The sequence below is a fragment of the Amblyomma americanum genome, chromosome 3, assembly GCF_052857255.1.
Source record: "Amblyomma americanum isolate KBUSLIRL-KWMA chromosome 3, ASM5285725v1, whole genome shotgun sequence".
NCBI classification, from domain to species: domain Eukaryota; kingdom Metazoa; phylum Arthropoda; class Arachnida; order Ixodida; family Ixodidae; genus Amblyomma; species Amblyomma americanum.
This window is the reverse complement of record NC_135499.1, coordinates 68,202,493-68,224,644: the sequence shown is the minus strand read 5'-3', so window position 1 is coordinate 68,224,644 and position 22,152 is coordinate 68,202,493. Positions and strand designations below refer to the sequence as shown.

At 46.6% G+C, this 22,152-nt stretch overlaps 1 protein-coding gene across 1 annotated transcript in view; it reads left to right on the top strand.

Moving 5' to 3' along the window:
* The first annotated feature begins 232 nt into the window (after positions 1 to 232).
* The window catches only part of LOC144123027 (protein sax-3-like), a 66,612-nt gene continuing 44,692 nt past the window's right edge, over positions 233 to 22,152 (top strand). Inside the window, exon 1 of the mRNA XM_077655953.1 lies at positions 233 to 552. Within this exon, the coding sequence (XP_077512079.1) occupies positions 271 to 552 (282 nt within the window). The 5' untranslated portion in view covers positions 233 to 270. The remainder of the gene's footprint in view (positions 553 to 22,152) is intronic.

Genomic DNA, 22,152 nt, shown 5'->3' with positions numbered 1-22,152 from the left:
TGCTGATGATGATTTCGGCCGTGATGTCAAACCCTCAATTGAACGCGCACGAGGGCAATCGCTACGTTTCGAGCCGAGGGTTCTAATGATCCCTAGCTTGCCCCGTTGTGCACTTTGCAAATGCGGTTGGAAGAGTCGTCTGGCGACAGCGCATGCAAAAGAGATGCACCCTCCGCTCCTGCGAACTGGGCGAACGCAGTCCTGCCGACGAGAGAGCAAAAGAAGACGAAGACATGGGAAGCTCGAGTGAGAAGAGCAGTAAGAAGACCGATGCTTCGCAAGGTGTCCACATGGATCGCCAGTTCCGCTGCCGCCGTCGTGCCCCTGCTGATGATCGCTGCGGCCAATGATCAGCTCGGCCTGTACGACGCGGCGGCGCCCCACTACAGCGAGCGACGCGTAGCCGAGGGCGCGGCATTCTCGCTCAGCTGCCGGCTGCCACCGGGGGCCCCCGCCGTGACGTGGCTCAAGGACGGCCGCCAGCTGGCCTCGGGCGCGGGCTATGAGCTGCACGCTGTCTACGACGACAACGACACGAGGTCCGGGACCAGGGTGAGCCTTTGCTATGGCCGCTTATTCGTGCCCGAGATCGGGAAGTGTAAAAGAGAAGGTACGCACTCAAGGAGCCGTGCGGTCTATTTACGCAAAATATAAATGAGAAGGTCGCCAAATACCTTAAATGATGCAGGACAATATGTCAACACTGAAACGCGCACAAGGATCTGCCACCTAAAATTACTTTATAAGTTCCTGTTCAGGAAACTCAACGTATGTATAAGGCGCCGCAGTGGCTCGGTGATTATGGTGCTGGGTTGCTGACTCGAAAGGTGGGTGGTAGCCAAGACATTTATTGGCTATACAAGGGACATAGATTATATTGTGACCAAAATAAAAATAAAAAATGTGTCCCCGGAGATATGCTTGGATCAGACTGTAAGGGACCGGTCGTTAAAATCTCTAGGTGCAGGTCCTTAGTTTGGGACCCCAGTGGTGGTGGCCGCTACCTGGGTGCACCCGACTGAGGCTTGTTGGTCTTGTAAGTCGTGGCAGCCAAGCAAGGTTGCCTCCTAGTCCTGTCAGGTTGGTTTGGGTACGGGGGGAATAGCCGGATTGGAGGGGCAGGCCCACACCATGTGATAGGCGTCGGAAGACGCCGCTCCACAGTGCGGGCAGCTTCCGCTAAATTTAAGGAGGGGTCAAAATGCTTTTAGGGCTACCGGGCACTGCGATATTTTGGTGAGAAGGCGGAGTAGGAGGCGCTCATCCGCCTTCATGAGCGGGTGGTAAAGGCGATGACTATCTTCATAGTATATTGTAATACCTTTGAAGGTGTAGACCGGATTAAAATCGGGTTCCTGGTCGGGTGGGGAGGAGAAAACAGCCCGGTGAGAGAGCGCGCGGGCGGCTGCGTCCGCTGCCTCGTTTCCTGCCAATGCCTGATGAGCAGAGGCCCATACAAGGTAACGGTGAACGGGCGCGTATCCCCTATGCAATTTTGGTAGATTAGATAGGCTAAGAAGGGAGTGAAGCCTTGTTCGACGTTCCGACAGCCCCCCCCCCCCCCCTTCCGTGAGTCGGTGATTATGCATTTTGAATCGGCATGTGAGGCCACGAGAGGAATCGCAACCTCTTCTTCGTGAGTTGCCCGGCGGGCTGTGAAGGTGAGGCCGTTACTTATGTTGCTGTTGTGAACTTCTGCGGCCGTGTACCATCTCCCGTAGGGAGGGCCTGAGGCGTTTTTTTCCCATAATTATCGGGCTAGGGCTTCCTCTCGTGCCAGGCTCCGACAATTATGATCTTCGTTTGACATGTTGAATGGAATAGGTCGCCCATGGAGGGCGCACCTCCACAGTTCTGGAATGCGAAACCTGTCTTCCACGAGAGTGGTGTCTTGTTTTATTTATTTATTTATTTGATACCTGCCTCGCCTTTGCAGGCATTGCAGCAGGAGGATACATGAAAATAAGCATCATACTTGAGACAAATAAAGAAACTAATTACACAAAGCGTGGTAAAATCATCTTTAGAAACAATGGATACAATCATAGAAGGAAGATCGTTCCTCTCTCGTATAGATCTAACAAAAAATGAATAGCGCAAGACGTCACCTTTAAAGGAAAATTCATTTACTTTGAGACTGTGGTCCCTTCTTTGGGATATGCAGGACGGCGCTTGGATGTACTTTTCCTTATCGATTCCAGTTTTGGATAGTAGGTATTATGAAAAAATTTCAACCTGAAGTTTCGTCTACGACCTTTGAAGTCTTTCCATTTAAGTTTACTTGCTTTCTCTCATACTAAGTCGACGATCCTAATTTCTTAAAGGGAATCTCACTCCCCTATTCAGTATTTTTTCGAGGGTAGCGGCCAGCTCTTTGGTATACGGATCCCAACAGACACATGCGTATTCTAACAATGAGCGCACATGAGTGAAATACAATTGTTCTTTTAAGTTAGATGGAAGTTCGCTGAAATTTTGTTTTAGAAAACCCAAAACACGTGCAGGCTTAATTTTTATGTGGTGCAGGTGCCTAGTCCACCTCAAATCACTGTTTAAATAAACTCCTGAATATTTATATTCCCTGGCCGTGCTTAAAGCAGCGGTATTTACGGTAAACATAATCAACTGGTTTGGGCGGTTCCTTGTAAAGATGCCGTGAACACACTTTTTAACATTCAACGACATTTTGAATGGGCACACCAGTATGCTACTAGATTCAAATCGTGCTGCAGGTACTCGGAGTCCTGTAGTCCTGTAAACTACACAGTCATCCGTTAACATTCTGAATGAAAACCTGAGGCCAATGGTAACATCATTTTTATAAAACAGAAACAAAACAGGGCCAAGAACTGAGCCCTGAGATACTCCTGAGGTCACGGGAACATATCCAGAAGAACAACCGTTGAGAACGACCGACTGCTGTCTTAGATAGAGGTACTCGTTTATCCATGCAATAACAGATTCATTCAGTTTATAGCACTCTAATTTACTAACAAGAAGGTCATGAGGAACAACATCGGATGCTTTTCCAGCCCGTGTTCATAAACATCACTATTTAAATTCACCTTGCAAATATGGCGCGATAGTTATAAAGTTTTCGTGTGTTCGCAAGGGTATTTCTTGGCGCACCATTACGCAGATATCGGCAGGTTTTCAAGTCCAAGAAAATGCAGTCAACTACTTTACGCTTATCTATTGCTAGAGCCATATCGTGCGTGAACTAAACAAGCTGCGTTGAGACAGAAAAAACTTTGCCGAAATCCGTGTTGACTAGGATGTAGTAGACTATGTTTCCCCAAATGTGTCATTATAAAGCTATAAAGGACATGTTCAAATATTTTACATGTTATACTAGTTAAAGACACCGGCCTGCAGTTCTCAAAGTCAATTCTAGGCCCATTCTTATGAACGGGTGTAACATGTGCCAATTTTCAATCACGAATTAGTGCTTTCTTTCCGAAATAAACAGTAAAAGTACAAGATAACGTTGACGAACAGTTCCTTATTATCGCTGCCGGAATATCATTTGGGCCACGCGCTTTAGCTGGTTTGCTGCTTCCTAACAATTTTCGAATGCCAGGCGCACAAAAGGTGACCTCGGGCATCACTTCTGCTTCAGTGTAAGAAACCGTGTTAACAACGCGCGAACAGCTTTGATTAAAAATGGAACAAAAATAGTTACTAAAGATGACTGTCTTAGACTAATCATGATCAACGATTGCGTGAGAATAGTTTAGAGGAGGAATAGATGTATTTTCCTTACCATTGAGACCAACGTGTCTCCAAAACTGTTTCGAGTCCTCTACCAACTTCTTACCAAGGCTCGAGCAAAGAATTCTTAGCTACTTTAGCTAGACTTTGAAAATTAAGTTTCAATCTTTTTAGCTCATTCTGGTTTTCCAAAGAACTCTTTTTTTACGTTTCCTGTACATTCGCCTCATATCATAGTAGAGTACGCAGCTGAGTGTTAAACCATGGTTTATCTCTAGTGTGCTTAGATGAAAAGACTCGAATGTTTAGTCAGTTTAGTTTATAGGGGCTTAACGTCCCAAAGCAACTCAGGCTATGAGAGACGCCGTAGTGAAAGGCTCCGGAAATTTTGACCACCTGGGGTTCTTTAACGTGCTCTGACATCGCACAGTACACGGGCCTCTAGAATTTCGCCTCCATCGAAATTCGACCTCCGCGGCCGGGATCGAACCCGCGTCTTTCGGGCCGGCAGCCGAGCGCCATAACCACTCAGCCACCGCGGCTACCAAAAGACTCCAATGGGAACGAAAGTTTCACGCAAGAAAAGGAGTTTTTCTTTAAACGCGCTCCATAACTGTTCAGTATTCAGTTCGTTTGCTGGTGTACCAGAAGTGGGGAAATAAGTTTAAAATGCCGAATTTATTGCGTCATAATTTGCTTTACTATATGAATACACCTTTCTGGCAACTTTTTTGGGAACAGATACATTCTTAACATTTACATCAGCCACATCTATATTGTGGTCGCTAACACCGGGTAAAACACGGACATTGGACACAATATTAGGCCTATTACAAAGAAGTAAGTCAAGAACATGACATGTACAGTCATTTCGAGATGCCTCATTGACGTACTGTTTAAATGTGTACTCGCCCAGAATATCAAACAAAGTCGCATATAGTCGGCCTCCGGAAGTATACCTTAATTGGTTCACTGCATGACCAGTTACTATGTGGAAAGTTGGTCACCCCCTATCAAAATATGATCCCCTTTAATCGTTTTAAGATAATCAGCCAATTAGAAAATCTACTCGAATGATGTGCAAGGAGGCCTATAATATGAACCAACTATGACACTTTTCCCATTCTGCGGTCGATTTCTACAAAAAAACACATTCAATAACAGTAGCAGAACAATCCAACAATATACTAGTTATGCCGGAACTTGCAAGTATAAACACCCCTCCTCCTCTTGCACTTTGGTCGCGACTGAAGCATTGATACCCAGCAGGAAAAACTACAGAATCCGCAATTCCAGAATCCAGCCATGACCCTGTGCCCAAAATGACTGAGGGTCGCATCGATCGAACCACCATGAACAAATCGTCATTTTGTTCTTTATGCTCTGACAGTTGATAACCATAACGGTAAGCGGCTGCACAACTTTAGGCGTACAAAGCTGTCATTGTTGTACCAAGCCCCCTGTAGCGCTATCTACTTGATACAGTTTGCTGTCTAAGTGCAGTGTATCGAACTTCAAAGTAACCTTGTTTCCTTGCTGTTAATGCTCCATTGCAAACTCCCACAATTTTTTTCTCTTGTCACGAGTGAAACGTGAAAAATCTTCGGATATGCTGCAATCTATTGTTCCCTTTAACTTATGTCTCTATACAGCATAGATTGACGAGCCTTAAAAGAAGAAAATCTAACAATTATTGGACGCTGTATGTCTTCAGGATACGACCGTATTCGATGCCCACGTTCAATGCTGACGTCAGAAAGTTCGAGCTTTGAGGTACACAAATTTGCGACAAGGTCCTCAGATTTTAAAGCTGTCTCGGCTGCAACTGCGTCCGTAGAACCATAAAATATCAAATTGTTGCATCATTCCCTATTTTCAAAGTCATCAGTCTTTTTGCCAATTGTCGCCAGCGCTTCGTGATCCTTGCGCTGCTGAACTTCAATACATGCTAAAGCAGTACTCATGCCATCAATTTTCGCAACTTTATGCTCCAGAGAAAGAAAACGAGCTTTCAAATCTGTTACACAAAGAGAGCTTATTCTGTTTTTCTTCCATGGACGTTAGTTTTGCCATGATAGCATTTTGCCTTCAAGCAACTGCGCAAGCAGTTGTTCAGTAGGCCCTCGATTTAATTCTATATCCTCTCCACACACTAATAAAAGCAGCAGGTAGAAGGCGAGGCTCCGAAAAAGAACAAATTTTCGTTTGGTTTGTGCTTTTGTCCGGGCAGTTCCGGATCGACGAGAACATAGTACGGTAAACAAAGTTTGGGTGGAACCGGCAAAACTAGATACTGCCGCTTTAAACAATTAGTGACAAGACCAATCTGCGTAACCAGAAGAAAACTGGTAAGCGCTCCCGCCATACTGCCGGTTCCACGCCCCGTCAACGAAGTGCCGCTACGATGAATTTGTAGCCGTAAGTCACCGCCAGCTGCACAATGTTGCAACTTGAAGTACTTGAAGTAAAAAGAAGTCCGTATTCGGTTGGTACTTGGCACGTCCAGAAAACCTCGCTTGACGAACATTACGGTGCCTCGGTCACATTCATCAAGCACACCTCGTCATCCGAAGTGGGCACTGATGGGGCTCCCGCAAACGATACGCTCGATGTGACGACCTGCGCAACCAGAAGAAAACTGGAAAGCGCTCCCGCCATGCCGCCGGTCCCACGCCCCGAGGAAAAGTCGAGCGAGAAGCCGAGACTTCGAGCGGAGTCGAGCAAGAAGGCGGCGACCCGACTCCGTTTGCGACAAGCGTGCGTACTGGTTTGTAAGGTGCACCTCCCGGAGCTCCCAGAAAGTATTCACCACCCCAAGGGCCATAAGCCGGCTGTTTGAAGTAGTGATGGGGAGGTCAAGGGCACGTTTAATAGTTCGCGAAGTATGACGTCAAGGGCATCCTCCTCTTTTTTTTATTTGATACTGTAAGTCCCATCAGGGACTGTAACAGGAAGGGCTCTGAATGATACACATGTGCACATGTGCACATGTTGGTAAGTAAACAATTTGAACAATAGCATATGGCAAAAATAGTTACAAAATCGGTTAGAGATTTCAAGTTCAGGGACAAATAATAGGCGGCAAACATGATGACAAGCATACCAAAAAGAAAATCGGCTGCAGTGTGTGTTGTATTTTCAATCTAGGCACAAACAAAACGGTAAAAATAAACAGGGCAGAAAAGTGTGGAAAATGAGAATAACTACTGGGGAACAAACAGGTGATCTATAACCAGGGCACTGAACGCATCTAATGATGAACTGTTAGTAATATCTATGTTTAGATTGTTCCATTCTCGTGTAGCTAGAGGAAAAAAAATGTGTATTTGAATATGCCAGTACGGAATGGAAACTCGTTTAATTTGTGTGGAGATAACGAGTCTAATTGAAAATTCGACTGGTCACGAACGCGTTTGCCAGCCGCAAGGCATCCTTACAAGACTTAAGCGGGAAGATCCTTACTTCGTAACCCCCCGCGTTGGAAGGGCTCTGAATGATACAGTTGTAGTGCACATGTTGGTAAGTAAACAATTTGAACAATAGCATATGGCAAAAATAGTTACAAAATCGGTTAGAGATTTCAAGTTCAGGTACAAATAATAGGCGGCAAACATGATGACAAGCATACCAAAAAGAAAATCGGCTGCAGTGTGTGTTGTATTTTCAATCTAGGCACAAACAAAACGGTAAAAATAAACAGGGCAGAAAAGTGTGGAAAATGAGAATAACTACTGGAGAACAAACAGGTGATCTATAACCAGGGCACTGAACGCATCTAATGATGAACTGTTAGTAATATCTATGTTTAGATTGTTCCATTCTTGTGTAGCTAGAGGAAAAAAAAATGAGTATTTGAATATGCCAGTACGGAATGGAAACTCGTTTAATTTGTGTGGAGATAACGAGTCTAATTGAAAATTCGACTGGTCACGAACGCGTTTGCCAGCCGCAAGGCATCCTTACAAGACTTAAGCGGGAAGATCCTTACTTCGTAACCCCCCGCGTTGGAAACCCAGCGGACCATGCGGCCCACCTGGTCCCTCACCTTGCGTAGTTTGGCCAATGTAGTGTCTAAGCGTCTCCGTTTGTGGATGTAGAGTCCGAGCACCCTTATCTCGTCAATTTCGCGTATTCGACCACTGTCAAGAGAAAGAAAGGTTTGAGTTGTGAACTTTGGCGAGGGGCGGAGGTACATAAAATTCGATTTTTGAGGGGAGCATTGAAGACCGCAGGGGCGGGCGTAGCGGTTTACAATTTATTTATTTATTGATACTGTTAGCCCTAATTTTGGACCGATAAAGGGCGGGAATTCAATTTTTGTAGCAACACAAACACAGTGCAGTAAATACGACATAAGTGCACAATTCAAGCAAACGCCAGTTTCGTATTCAATTTTCTTCAAGGATACACTTCCAGTCAGCTCGCCGTACAAGAACACATTTGTAGGGGGAAATAACATCAAAAACTGGGGTTGCGGAGCTATCAAAGGTACCCGACTTGAGGTTACAGCGCACTTAATAAATAAAATAAACAGTAAAAGGGAGGAAGGGATACCTGTCAGACTGCTATACCGTAAGTGTATCAGCGGCGAAGTGGTGGAGGATACTGCTCAAGGGAATAAATTTTTATTATGTCGTACGGTAAGGTGTTCCAATGTTCAATTCTTGAAAAAAAACGAAAACTTAAACGTATCTGTTCTTACCCGTAGAAGAAGGAACTGACTAGGATGACTACAGTGTACCGGATGCGATGATCGTTTTTGAAGGGTACCGCAGCGGTGGCCGAGTGGCTTCAAATGCGGGAGGTGCGGGGTTCGATCCCCAGTGCCGCCCGTTGCCCACCGGTGATACAACGGGTACAAGCTTTCCCCTTGCCCGGTGCTCGGCTAGTAAGGGCTGAAATGCTTGGAAAATGGGTCTCTGATCCCACCTTGGGTAATTGAAAAATACCTTGTGCCATGGCACTCTTTGGCCATAGACGCCCTTGCGCCATAAAAATCCATAATCATAATCATCATTGTTTTTGAAGGTACCATACTGTGTTTAAATTTAAATGGCCTTAACTTTATTAGATACATAAACTTTAGCCTGGCTATTTGTTGTCGTTGGGAAAGTTGCGGCAAGTTTAATTTATCAAGCAGTGACCGAGTCTGTTGACCTGTATTTTGAGAGTATGATCCTTGCAGCCCATCGCTGAACCTTCTCAATTATATCTATTTGTTTTTTTCTAAAAAATATTCCATACAACACTTGCATATTCTAACTTGGGGCGCACTAAAGTCATATATGCAGTTAGTCGGACTTCTGCGGCTGCAAGTCGAAGTTTGCGTTTAAAATACCAAAGTTTTTTTCTCAGCTGATGCACTTATGCTACTCGCATGTAATTTCCAATTCAAATCCTCACATATGGTCCCGTATATATATTTGGAATGCCTGACACGTGTTATGGGCTTGCTGTCTATCTGGTAATCGACAGGAAAAATATTTTTAGTGTTCCTAAGTATCTTTGCAAACACTGTTTTATCACGATTTATTTTCATTTTCTATCTGGAACACCACTCTTGCATACAGTTTAAACCCTCGTTAAATAATATCTGATCTTGTTGACTTGAAACTGTTGGATAAATGAGGCAATCATCTGCAAATAGACGAACCGTAAGTTTGGTGTCCAGAGTTTCGAAAATGTCATCAATGTATTTTAAGAGTAAAACCGGACCCAGAACAGATCCCTGGAAATTCCCGAAGTGACTGGCAAGATTTCAGATTTTGCGCCTCTTACTTCTATTAACCGCGTTCTGTCTGCCAGGTAAGATTTTATTCACATAACAATCATTTGTTAACGCCAATCTTGTGAGCAGCTCAGAATGCGCGATCCGGTCAAACGCTTTTCACAAGTCTAAGCATATAGCCTCAATCTGGTTTCTACTGTCAGTCGCGTATGCGAAATCATGAATGATTTCAGTGAGCTGATGCTTATTTGGAGTGAAGATATCAGAATTTTTGAAGCAGTGACACATGATTTTTGATAAGATATGCTCCAGGATTTTACAAGTGCGAGTTATTTAAATCGGTCTATAGTTTTCAACATAGTATTTCTTCCCAGATTTGTGGATCGGGACTACTCTTTCCCGTAACTAGTCGGCAGTCAAACTGTGCTGATCTAGAAATGCTTGAAAGATAACAGTTAGGTACTTCGCGATCCATACATCATAGCGTTTCAAGAATTCGTTAGGAAGGTCCTGGACCAGCTGAATTTTTGGCGTCTAAATTCAGTTAAAGTGATAGAAGTCCTTCTTCGGAAAGAATAACGTCTTCCATAGCCGTGTGTCTTTCAGCATCAAGTTCATTCAAGTTTACGGTCAGTGTTTGCGGTCGGTCGAATACGGAATGGAAAAATGTATTACACTTGAGGGCCATGGCACACGGATCACTAATCACGCATCCATCATCTAAAATATAATGAAATGTTTTTTTTGACGGAGCAAGATGACGCCAAAACTGCAGCGGTGCTTGCTCCATAGAGTTTGTTAGTGTATTGCAGTAGTAATTTTCTTTTGCACTCTCTAACTTGTCTTTAAGAAGCCCGGACAAGAATGATATCTCGGCGTGATTTCTGAATTCGTTTCGCCTCCTACGTCTAATTCTTCGCTTGAGCTGAATGATTTCTCTGTTTACGCAAGGGGTACTTTTCCTCTATTTTCTTTGGAATGAAGTTTTCTATGCGAATACTAATTACATTCTTAAATTCCTCCCACACTGCATTTACGCCATTTGCTCCGTCAAAATGGTACAGTGACATTTCTAAGTAATCCGGAATGCTGACGTCATCAGCTCTCAGGAAATCTCTAACGCACACAATTTCTCTGTTTCTTTCCTTCCATGGTAAGAAGTTTATCACACAAAGCGATATGAGCTTGCGATCGCGCAGCCCATCAGAAACCCAAACATCATAATTAGAATTCCTACTATCCAAAAATATCAGGTCAAGAAAATTGCGTGTTTGATCCAATGCGGGTAGCTTCATGTACTACTCGCTTTAAATCAGGATTAAATGCGATGTCTAGCAATACCTCGGCATGTTTAGCATGCGTGGTACCCACTTCATAATGGTTCCAACGAATATTTGGGAGATTAAAATCTCCTGCGATAATAATGTGCGTGTTTAATTTAAATCTGTCACAAAGAAAATCTTTTATTCATTGTAGGAACTGCAGTGGGGAACTGGGAGGCCTGTACACTGCTCCAAGTATACACGGCACGTCATAAAGCTTTAGTTTGCACCAGATACTTCATTATCAGGGCTCCCTTCCTTCACTATGATATCAACGCCATCCTTGAAAATAACGGCGACCCCCCCCCCCCACCCCCTCATCAGTCACGATGTTTCCGAACCATTTTGTAAGCGGGCGGAATTATCTCGCAGTTTTGGATTTCCGGGTTCCAGGTTTGGATTCCAGGTTTCTGTCACGACCACTATCTCGGTATTGTATTGTATCAGCAAGTGTTCTAGCTCCGTTGTTTTATTTACGAGGCTTCACGCGTTGACATTAATCAAGTTAAAATCACTACTTTCGTTTCGGATTTGTCATTCAGGCTTGCCGTCGCTCCTTAGTAGTTTTTTTCCCCAGTTTGATTATGCATGCTTTCACGTCATCCCAGTAAAACGTTTCGTCGCCAATCATGATCTTACCATACACAAGCCTCACCTTTGCACCCGCATTCTTTTCTTAGCGCTGTCCCAGAGATTTTTTCGTTTCCGTAGCGTGCTTGCAGAAAAGTCGCCCGAAACTGACATACCCTTATTCTTCAGTCTTTTACAGTTCTTGAATATCCCAATTTTTTCGTTGTAATCAGAGAACCTTACGATGACCGGTCTTATTTTATTCTCATTCTTCTTCCCTAGTCTGCGGATTCTTTCTAAGGTACTAACCTTGACACCAAGGCGTTCGTGAAATACTTCCTCCAGTACTTTGTTCTTGACGTCAACATTCGTCTCATTGACCTTGTTCTCAATGCCGAACACGATCAAATTATTTCGTCGGCTGCGGTCTTCTAGCTCTGCTTTTCTTGTTGGGACCGTTCGTTACTCTCTATGCCTTGCAGCATTTCTTCAAGTTCCTTTATTCTTTCTTCCTGCTAAGCTATTACCGTGGCCAGTTGGTTGACCATTATGCGAAGGAATGCGCTAAAAGCGGCACAAGAACACAACTTGTGTCGTGTGTGTTGTCTTCTTGTGCCGCTTTTAGCGCATTCTTTCGCATAACTTTCTTCCTGCATTTATACTTGACCTATTGCAGTTTCCAAATTCAATATTATACTATTCATTGCGTCTAGGCGGTCTGAGAACGAAGTCTGCGTGGCTCTGATTTCTCTGATGTCTTCCATTATTACCTTCTGCCCTGCCAAAAGTTCGCGCAACATAGATTCAACACTGTCAGGCCCGAGGTTGAGCTCGACATCACCGCAAACCAATAACTTCAGTGCACAAACGTAGTCGGAAGCAATATCCATTTACATATGTGGGCTCGGCACAACCACAAGAAACCTTTCATCACTTCTGTGTCACGAAAAATCACCAACCTGGATAGAAAACAGGACTTTTGTGGTTGGCGAGTGATCCCCGCAGTCCCGCCGAGCCCACTGAAGAAGCATCGTTGAGGGCCGTCTTTTATACGCTGTGCTGTCGACGTCACTGATGATGGAAAATCCAGGAGAAGGGCACTGCGCATGTGTAGCTGCAGGTCCGTGAGCGATAAAGGGCAGCGATCGTCACCTGGGTCATCTTTGCTGTCATGCTTGCTTAGGAGACCACACGTGCTTGCCGTTGACAGATCGGCGAGAGCGAACAGGTTAACCTGGATAGAAAACAGGAATTTCGTAGATGGCGACATGATCGCCGCAGTCCCGCCGAGTCCCCAGTCCGCCGAACCGCCGAGCAGTCCCGTCGTTTCAGTTCGCAAGCTGGTTTCACTGTCCCCTTTGCAGGGGGGGGGGGGGGGGGGGGGGAATCCGACTTTGCGGCTTGCCCGCGCCCCCGCCTTCCCCCTCCCCCCCTCGCCACCGGATACGGGCCGGTGTAGTTTCGCCTACAAGGCTTAGTTTTTGTTCCGGTGCAACACTAGCGGTGGGGATGGGTTGGCCGGGGCCCATCCTCTGGGGATGCAAAACCTCATGGGAGTGGCAGCGACTCCCAAGCGGCGGTCAGGGCCAGTCGCGCCCGTGTGGTCCGATGTCTCAGCGGAGGCAGGCCTGATATATTATCAGGCTGGACCCACGGAATCCGGCACGGCAGGCATGGCAAAAGGCAAAAGGTTTTCAAAGGCATGCATCTTCCTCACTCCGCACGCAGGGGCGTTCAAGTCTGGCTACAGACGCGCCGGTTTCTGGTTCCGGAGAGACCAGGTCCGCGCAGGGCTTCATAGTAGCCGGGTTCTAACCCTCGCCTCGGGGAAGTGTTCTTAGGCCGGCCGCGGGGTCGTAAGGGCTGTTGCGGCAAGCCGAGGAAGGGGGTCGTCGATGACGTGGAGTACCGGTGGAGTAGGCCCGGGTCATCTCACCCTAAGCCATGTTCTTGGTTTGTGGTCCGGTCAGCCCGGCCTTGAACACTCACTCGTCAGTAGGCGTGGAGCAAGCTACGGGAGAAACTAATGCATGGTTGGTTGGATGTAAGCAGGTGAGTCCTCGCGGAGGTGTTAGGTCATGACGTCGAGGGTCGGAGCGTCGATAAGCTGACGACCTAAGCCTCTACTGGTCGGATCTCACCACACATACTTCCGGTGTCTGAAAAACCGCGAAAAGCACTCGACGGCCAGTAGCTGGGCGGTCCGAAACAACCCCTTTGAGTCGGAATATCCGGCGGTCTGGTCTGCAGTCGGTACGTACTTCGGAACCAGGCGTCGTGGAGGGGCCCCAGGTAGCTAACCCCGTCGTAGGTTCTCCTGTCTCCGGCGGTCGGAGCCCGTTGCGTTTGGTGGGTGGTCGGGCATCCCGTGAGCGGGGCCGCACCATTGGGCAATCTCGACGCCCTCCCTGTCCTGGCCAGACAGGGAAGTAATGGAGTCGAGACATTCGAAGGATCTGAACGAAAAACTCGCTGTCCCATTCCCATCTCAAATCTCATAACCTTTTTATCCAATCCCTTCCGCTATATCCCAGGGGGGATCAAGCTCCCTGTGGGTCGTTATAGTGGCATCCCCTTATTGATTTCTTTCCACCTTCGGGTGGCAAAATGTCTTTTGTCTCAGGGCCACATCTTTTATATTACTATTGGGATTGCACCCGCGATACAGTAGAGGTGCGGGAGAGGCTATTATTTGTATTCATTTTATTGCCTCGACTTATATTCTGTCCCCTATGCTTCACTGCGTGGCCCACAGGATGATGTCATCTGCGTGCAGGCGTGCAGCACGCCGGCGACACCACCCAGCTGGGCCGCCAGGTGCATCATAGCCAGATTGAAGAGCAGCGGGGAAAGTACCGCGCCTTAGGGGTGTTACGACTGGGCCTCCCAGCCTGTCACTACTATCTAGACTGGGGCATCTCAGCCTGCTGCCACTGCTACACAGAGCTGAGCAACGAAACGGAAAGGCGATGGCGAGCCACCGAGATGTTTATGTGCAGTATAAACAAGGAAGTTACATTATCAGCACTGGGGCTGAGAGCACAACGGGCTTGCTTGAAGGGACACGGCGATGCGCCGGGAAAGCGTCTCTCTCGCTCGATGTCTTCGTCTGCTGCTTCCGTCCGGCGCGGCTCAGCTTTTTATAGCCTCCGGTGACCGTTGGAGGAGGCAGCCATGCAAACCCTCCAATCAGGTCACGGCATTGATCAAAGTTGAATCTGACGAATGGACGAGAGGAGCTCGGCCGTTCCAAGTTTGCAGCCGGGAAAGGGCTGCCGCCGATACGTCGGTTGCGGACCGCGCCAGCGCTTGCAAGGGTGGCAGGGGGAGGATTCCGCAGGGCGTGCCTGAAATAAGCACGCTGCAAGCCGCTATATGTACGAGAGTCCGGGGGGCTTGCGCTGCGCAATGGGTGGCGCACGGCGCTGGTTTTCACGGAGGACAAAGGAATGCGTGCTCGAGCATAACAGCAACACCCCCCCCCCCCCCCCCCCCCCCACACCGCCAGACAGTGCGCTACGAAGACGAGCTGCTTCCACGTCGCTCGGATGCGGGGCGCGCTTTTACGTCAGGCGCCTCCAGGGTCTCGCCCGGTGTTCCACCGCAGGTGGATCAACGCTCCCTTCCGTGAACAGGTCCCTCTCTTACGGCCAGGATCACTGCTCTGCTGCCTTGTCGTGCAGGTGTCTCAACCAGCCTCGCTCGATTCTTCTGACGGTCGTGGTTCTCAGCATTGGCCTTCGATCGTTCCGAACCTGCCATGAACCGACCGACAACAGGCAACAACCAACACGAGCAAGTGCCCTCTGTTATCCGTCAAAACACCAGACTTCAAGGTCATAAAAACTCTCCTAGAAATAGTTGTGTCCCCTTTTCGCTCCCTCTTTAACATGAGACACATGTAGGATACCAGAACTCTTAAAATCAGAAATCAGTGTCAAGAACATGTAACACACAGAATGAACTGAATACAAAATAAATTTGGTACAAAATAAATTTGGGGTAGCCCTCTGGCTACCCTCTTTCTGTTGGATATTAAAAGTTTTCCTATCCTATCCTATCGGGCTGGAAAACACTGAGCTGAGGCTGCAAATAAGGACATCAATTTCTCCCTGATCTACGAGCGAACTTAACTGTTCGCGAAGGGGCAAAATGTAAGTCACGAGGAGGTCAAAGACAACCTTGCTCAGAGCGGACTGCTTAGTGCGTATGCGTTCGCGTATAACTCGCTCCTAATGAAAGTTAAGCGACATATGCTACAACGGGAGCTAATGTCTCTATCACCTTCACTGTAACTGTACTTTTCCCTCTCTCTGTGCTTGTCCTTACAGTTTCTGCGGGAGGAACAAGACGAAAACGATTTGTTTTCTCTGACTCAAAACTTGCCCCTTTCCTTACGCTTCAGGCGCCAGTCGTGACTTTCCATTGCAAGTGCGTAACTCTTCCGATGGGACCGCCCTTTGTTTCATTGTTCGTGGTGGCAAATGACGCGTTCCACGAAGGTTTACTTCTTTGCGCACCAATTTTCTATCTCGATCGATGTGAGGTTCGCCACTATCCGGCCTTTTGATTTTACGTCTAGTGAATAGCATTATCTGAACTCGCGGATTTCCATCGCGATACTTACGCATGACCGTGTGCTTAGACGGTTGGTTCGTACCAGTTTTCTTGCCGCTGTCATGGCCTCGTACAATGTCGCGCTTTATGCACCATACACGGGTTTTCTCTGCGCGCGCTTGCCGCTTTTGGTGGGACCGCGGTTTCTTCCCTGATCGCGGTGAAAAGTGAGAACCTTCATGAGAGTACGTGCCCTTGCGAGACATGCTTTCAGTGCATTCGGGTCAAGGTTCACCCTTGTTCTGCTCTTAATTTTTCGCTTCCCGTGTCCGAGAACGAAGTCTGCGTGGCTCTGATTTCTCTGATGTCTTCCCTTATTACCATCTGCCCTGCCAAAAGCTCGCGCAACATAGATTCAACACTTTAAGGCCCGGGGATGAGCTCGACATCACCGCAAAGCAATAACTTCAGTGCACAAAAGCAGTCGGAAGCAATATCCATTAACGTATGTGGGCTCGCAACAAACACAAAAAACCTTTCATCACTTTGTATGACAAAAAATCACCAACCTGGATAGAAAACAGGACTTTCATGGTTGGCGAATGATCCCCGCAGTCCTGCCGAGCCCACTGAAGAAGCATCGTTGAGGGCCGTCTTTTATACGCCGTGCAGTCGACGTCACTGATGATGCAAAATGCAGAAGAAGGGCACTGTGCATGTGTAGCTGCAGGTCCGTGAGCGATAAAGGGCAGCGTTCTTCACCTGGCCATCTTTGCTGTCATGCTTGCTGAGGAGGCCACACGTGCTTGACGTTGACAGATCGGCGAGAGCGAACAGGTTAACGTGGATAGAAAACAGGAGTTTCGCAGATGGCGACATGATTGCCGCCGTCCCGCCGAGCCCCCAGTCCGCCGAGCCGTCGAGCAGTCCCGTCGCTTCAGTTTGCAGGCTGGTTTCACTGTCCCCTTTGCAGGGGGGGGGATCCGACTTTGCGGATTGCCCCTCCCCCCCCCCCCCCCCCCCCTTTCCTCGCCACCAGATACGGGCCGGTGTAGTTTCGGCTACAAGGCTTTGTTCCGGTGCAACACCAGCGGTGGGGGTGGGTTGGCCCGGGCCAAACATACCAAACACTTTTTTGAAGCGCTATGCGGAATGGTGCGCAAAATACTTGACAGTAAAATTCACCTGATCTTTACATGACCGGATGACTGTAGGACAGCCGCTATTAAACCTCTACACAAAACCGGAAAAAAGCAGACATCGAGAATTACCTTCCTATATCTCTAACGTGAACATCGTGTAAAATTTTAGAACATAAAATTCATAAACATATATTAGGTTTCTTGGAAGAGCACAAATACCAATTTTCAGCATTGTTTCAGGAGTTGGATTTCTACAAGTACACAGTTGAAACTGTGCATGACTTTGCTCAGCCGATTAATTAGGAAAAGCAAGCATTGTGTCTTGTTTCAGGTTGTTCTGTGTCCTTGGTCCCCTTTTCTTCTCGTTGGTATTTTACAAAGTTTTGGTTTCTTGTGCAATTTCAGCCATCTGTATGTTTTTTATGACTACTGCTTTTTCCTTTTGATGCCTATTGGGCACTTGCGATGCATTCTTGCTACTAATTTAATTTTTGTTGCTCGCGGTGATGTATGTCTTTTAGTTACGTTTTGCCCTGTATATTTATAATTGTGTTTAATTTTTGCCTTGTATCACGCGTTGTTTTTAATTTATTCTTCCTATTTGCTTAATCTATTGTTTTGCCCCCCTTACTCAATGCCCTTCTGGGCCCTGTAAGGTATTTTGAATAAATGAATAAATAAACGCAATATTCATAAATTTCCGCAAAGCATTTGATAAGGTGTCACATAATAAACTAATTCACAACTTAAGTTATTATATTAAAAACGACCAGATAGTTACAGGCATTACAGCTTACCTCTCGAAAAGGTGTCCATTCGTCACTCCAAACAATATTTCTTCTAGCAGTGTCCGGGTTATGTCTGGCGTTCCCCAGGGGCTCGTTTTGGTACCACTCTTATATTGTTTATTAATTATATTGTGGCAGATCTTTCAATCCGCGTGAAGCTGTACGCGGATGACTGTATTTTATATCAAATGGTGTCTTCAGTTGAAGACCAGGTGCATCTAAATAATGACTTGGCAAAGGTGGTTGCATGGTGCATATAATTGCAGATGTGCATTAATTTTGAAAAGAACCGTCTTTATGAAAATTACACACAAGAAAATACCTCTTTATTTTGTGTATGGTACTAACAACATATCATTATTAGAGGTGGCAGAGCATATATATTTGGGCCTATGGATTACTAACAACCTTTCGTGGTCAAAACACATAGACGCTGTCGTAGCAAATTCAATGCGGAAACTCTTTTTCTTGAGGCGCTCAATTAAGTCATCCCCACCTGGTGTTCGTTTACGGGCGTACAATCCCCTCATCCATTCGTTACTAGAATATGCTGTAGTCATCTGGGACCCTTTCACGTTAACAAACATTCAGGAATTAGAGCGAATACAGCATAAAGGAGTTAGATTTGTTTTTAACTCATATGGCCGCGCATCTGCAAGTGAGCTCGTGAGGCGAAGTGGGCTACCCCAAGTCGTTGAGCGCAGTCGTGTTTGTATATTAAAGTTTTTCTTCCAACTTACAAAAGGTTATTATAAAATTAATACTTCTAATTATTTTGCTTACTCCTGTAGGTTATAACACGAGGCAAAGGCATGCACTAACAATAACACCTTTGAACGCGCGAAATACCTGCTTTAAATATTATTTTTTTCCCGATGACATTTACTGAATGGAACAAACTTAAAAGCGAGACTGTTAATCATAATTCTTTGCTGATATTTGAAAAGTACCGGCAAATGTTATGAATCTGAGTGTGTTTATATGATTGTATTTGTTCGTTTTTCCCCACCCAGCTCTGATCTCTACTAGATCGCAGTATCCATAAATAAAAATAAATAAAATAAATCGAGCTACCAGTACGACACGCGCAAGCAAATCTTTCCACAAATCCTTGTTTACTCCCTCAGTTTGATGACTCTCCTACTATAGGCTCAAAACAACAAAGCTCTCTCCGGTGCTTCACACAGCCTTACTCTAGGCTACTGTAACGTGTGGTAGAGCACTCTGGCGAACTGAGGGGAAAACATTGGACACTCACCGCGCCGACGTAGCTGGCGCCGGTTGAACCCGTAGCTGCCATCCTCTGTTCGTACTGGAGCTCCCACCCTGTCACCACTGTTGGGACTGGGGCATCTCAGCCTGCTGCCACTGCTGCGCAGAGGTGAGCGACGAAACGGTCACGGCGAGTCAATGAAACATTTGTGTACAGTATAAACAAGGGCGTTACATTCTTGGCACAGGGGCCCAGAGCACAACGCACTCGCACAAAGGAACTCGGCGATGCGCCGGGAGAGCCTCTCTTTCGCTCGATGTCTTCGTCTGCTGCTCCCGTCGGGCGCGGCTCGGCTTTTACAGCCTCCGGTGACCGTTGGAGCAGCCAGCCGTTCAAAACCTTCAAATCAGGTCGCTGCACTGGTCACCGTGCGATCTTGACGAATGGACGAGAGGAGCTCGGCCGTTCCAAGTTTGCAACCGGGAATGGGCTGCCGTCGAAACGTCTGTTGCGGACTGAGCCGGCGCTTCCGAGGAGGAGGATTCTGTCGGGCGAGCCAGGATAAATCACGCTGCAAGCCGCGACATGTCTGAGAGTCCGGACTTATTTTGCGCAATGGCGGCCGCACGGCGCTGGCTTTCACCGCGGACAGCGCGCGCGCGCGCGCGCGCGCTCACACACACACACACACACACACACACACACACACACACACACACACACACACACACACACACACACACACACACACACACACACACACACACACACACACACACACACACACACACACACACACACACACACACACACACACACACGCACACGCACACGCACACACACACACACACGACTTGCTCCCCCTTCCGCCACGCAAGCGTGGGAGACGGAGTTGCGCGTCCGCGTTTAGAGGCTGTCTGGAAGTTCTTGACTGGTAACGGCCTCTTCCGCCAGATGGATGAATAATAGAGAAGCTGTCGTGTGGAGGTGGCTACAAACTAATACATTTATCAACCCGGTATGGGCATACCACGTGTACCTGAGGTCGCATGAAAGATACACACACTGCGGGGCGAGAGGGACTCTCGACCACATAATTCGGGAGTCCCCAATTCTCCCAGAGCGGGCAAAGATATTGATAGTAAAGAAACCTGGGGGAGTCTGCTAAGAAGCCTAGAACTCTGAGCTCCAGCATTAGAACAGAATACATGGTTCTGACGAAATAAAACGACCTTTGATCGGCAAAATTTGAGGCACTTGATCAGAGAGGGACAGAGAAATTCAACAAATTCAATTGAAAAACTTTTAGTTGTTTCCTTTCCAAGGCTTTAGGTTTTGAAAGTGGAAACGAAGAAGCTGTGCCCGAAAACAAAAAAAATATGCCTGCGGGAAACAAAGGAAACCGCCACGGTTGCGTAGATTTAATTATGAATTTAATTACTCCATAATTAGTGTCTGCTGTTCCTGTATTGCAAGAAAGATAGCGCGTGATATGTTTGTTAGGATTTAACAGATTATACTGCGGCTAATTAGAGACAGCATGAAAAATTACGTGTTGCATAGCTTTACAGACCAGGTTATAGAAGCAAAAATATTCGTAATTCTGAACGGAGTTTCGCATTATAGTCCGATGTACTTAACATATGTAAGCTAATTTCTAATAATCGGTCGGCAAAATTTCTATTGCGAAAATTCCGAAACCGCCGAGTAAGTAGTACAAGAGCAAGGCCTCTGTGTAATTTCTTATAACTGCTGCTGGAGTATTACCTGGGGTGGCTTGCACTAAGCAAATAAGACAGTCTTATTTCCAGTGTAATCTTATTCGCGGTCTAAAACCTCTCTGGGTTTTGAGAAAAGGAAAGGCTCATAGCTGGTTCACTTTGTCTGTGTACATCTCAAGCGCACCACGGACGCCGACTAAAAGCTTGGTAACTGAATGTTTTAGCCGGCGTTCGTAGCGCTCTTTAGGTGTCCACCGAAAAAGTGAACCAGCTATGCGCCTTTCTTTTTCTCAAAACCAAGAGAGGCTTTAGACCGCGAATAAGATTACACTGGCAATAAGACTGTCTTATTTGCTTCGTGCGAGGGGGCAAAAATTTGCCTTTACAATTATCAGTACAACGGTGCTATACGTTTTGAAAGTAGATAGCGAGCGGTTGGTTTTGACATTACGTTCCCGTAACTCCAAATTACTTTGGTGTCTCTGAAAAGCCTTAATGTTTGATTATAAATATAAATGTCCTTAGCTAAGTTGTATACTTGCCTCATAGGCTCTTTGATGTCGCTCAGCTGAGCCCAGTGCTTCGGCGAATGAAATCTAACTAGGGCACGTCAGTCAGCGTTGAGCAACAGTTTGCACGGGGTTTACCCTAAGGATATGATTCGCGACGGGACACAAAAGCTTTTCTAAATACTTCATCACTCGTCGCTGGACCACAAAAGTTTAAGCTAACATCATTAACCTTCGAGAAATCAGCGATTAAAAATGAAGCTCCTCTTCTCCCCCCTAACTCATACATGCTGATGCACTCGAAAAAAAAGAAAATAGGCCGGTACTGCAACCCACAGTACCCCGTGCCACCCACGTAGCACGGCCAATGAGAAGGCTTGCCCCGACTACCCACTTTACGTTAACGGGGTAGGGGTGGATAAGAACGCGCGGTGAGCAAGGTGTCACCCTAATCTTCGGCGACTCGCAAGCGACAATTTTTAAAACCTTTGAATTAAAGGGCCCACTCAAAGCTTTTAAATTTGGCTTGCATACACACGGGGACCTCCTCTTCATATTTCTTACTTTAGAATATCATCATGAAAACTGTTGCAGAGTTCCTTTAAGTTGTCTAGAAGGACTTGAAATGTCGTAAAGTGCAGCCCAAAGACAGCGTAATCGCCACAGTAGGCTCCACTGTAGACATTGTGAAGAAGGGCATCAGCCCAGTCGCACCGTCATCACTCCGAGCGAGAACTCGCTCTGCCTGACCGATGGCGGACCACCACTGCTTCACCGCTGATTCCGTCGTTCTCAGCGTCACCAAATAAACCACTCTTACAACAGAAATATTCCGCAAATTTTGCTAATGAAAGATCTAAATATGCGGCACCTGTGTTGTGGTCACTGAAA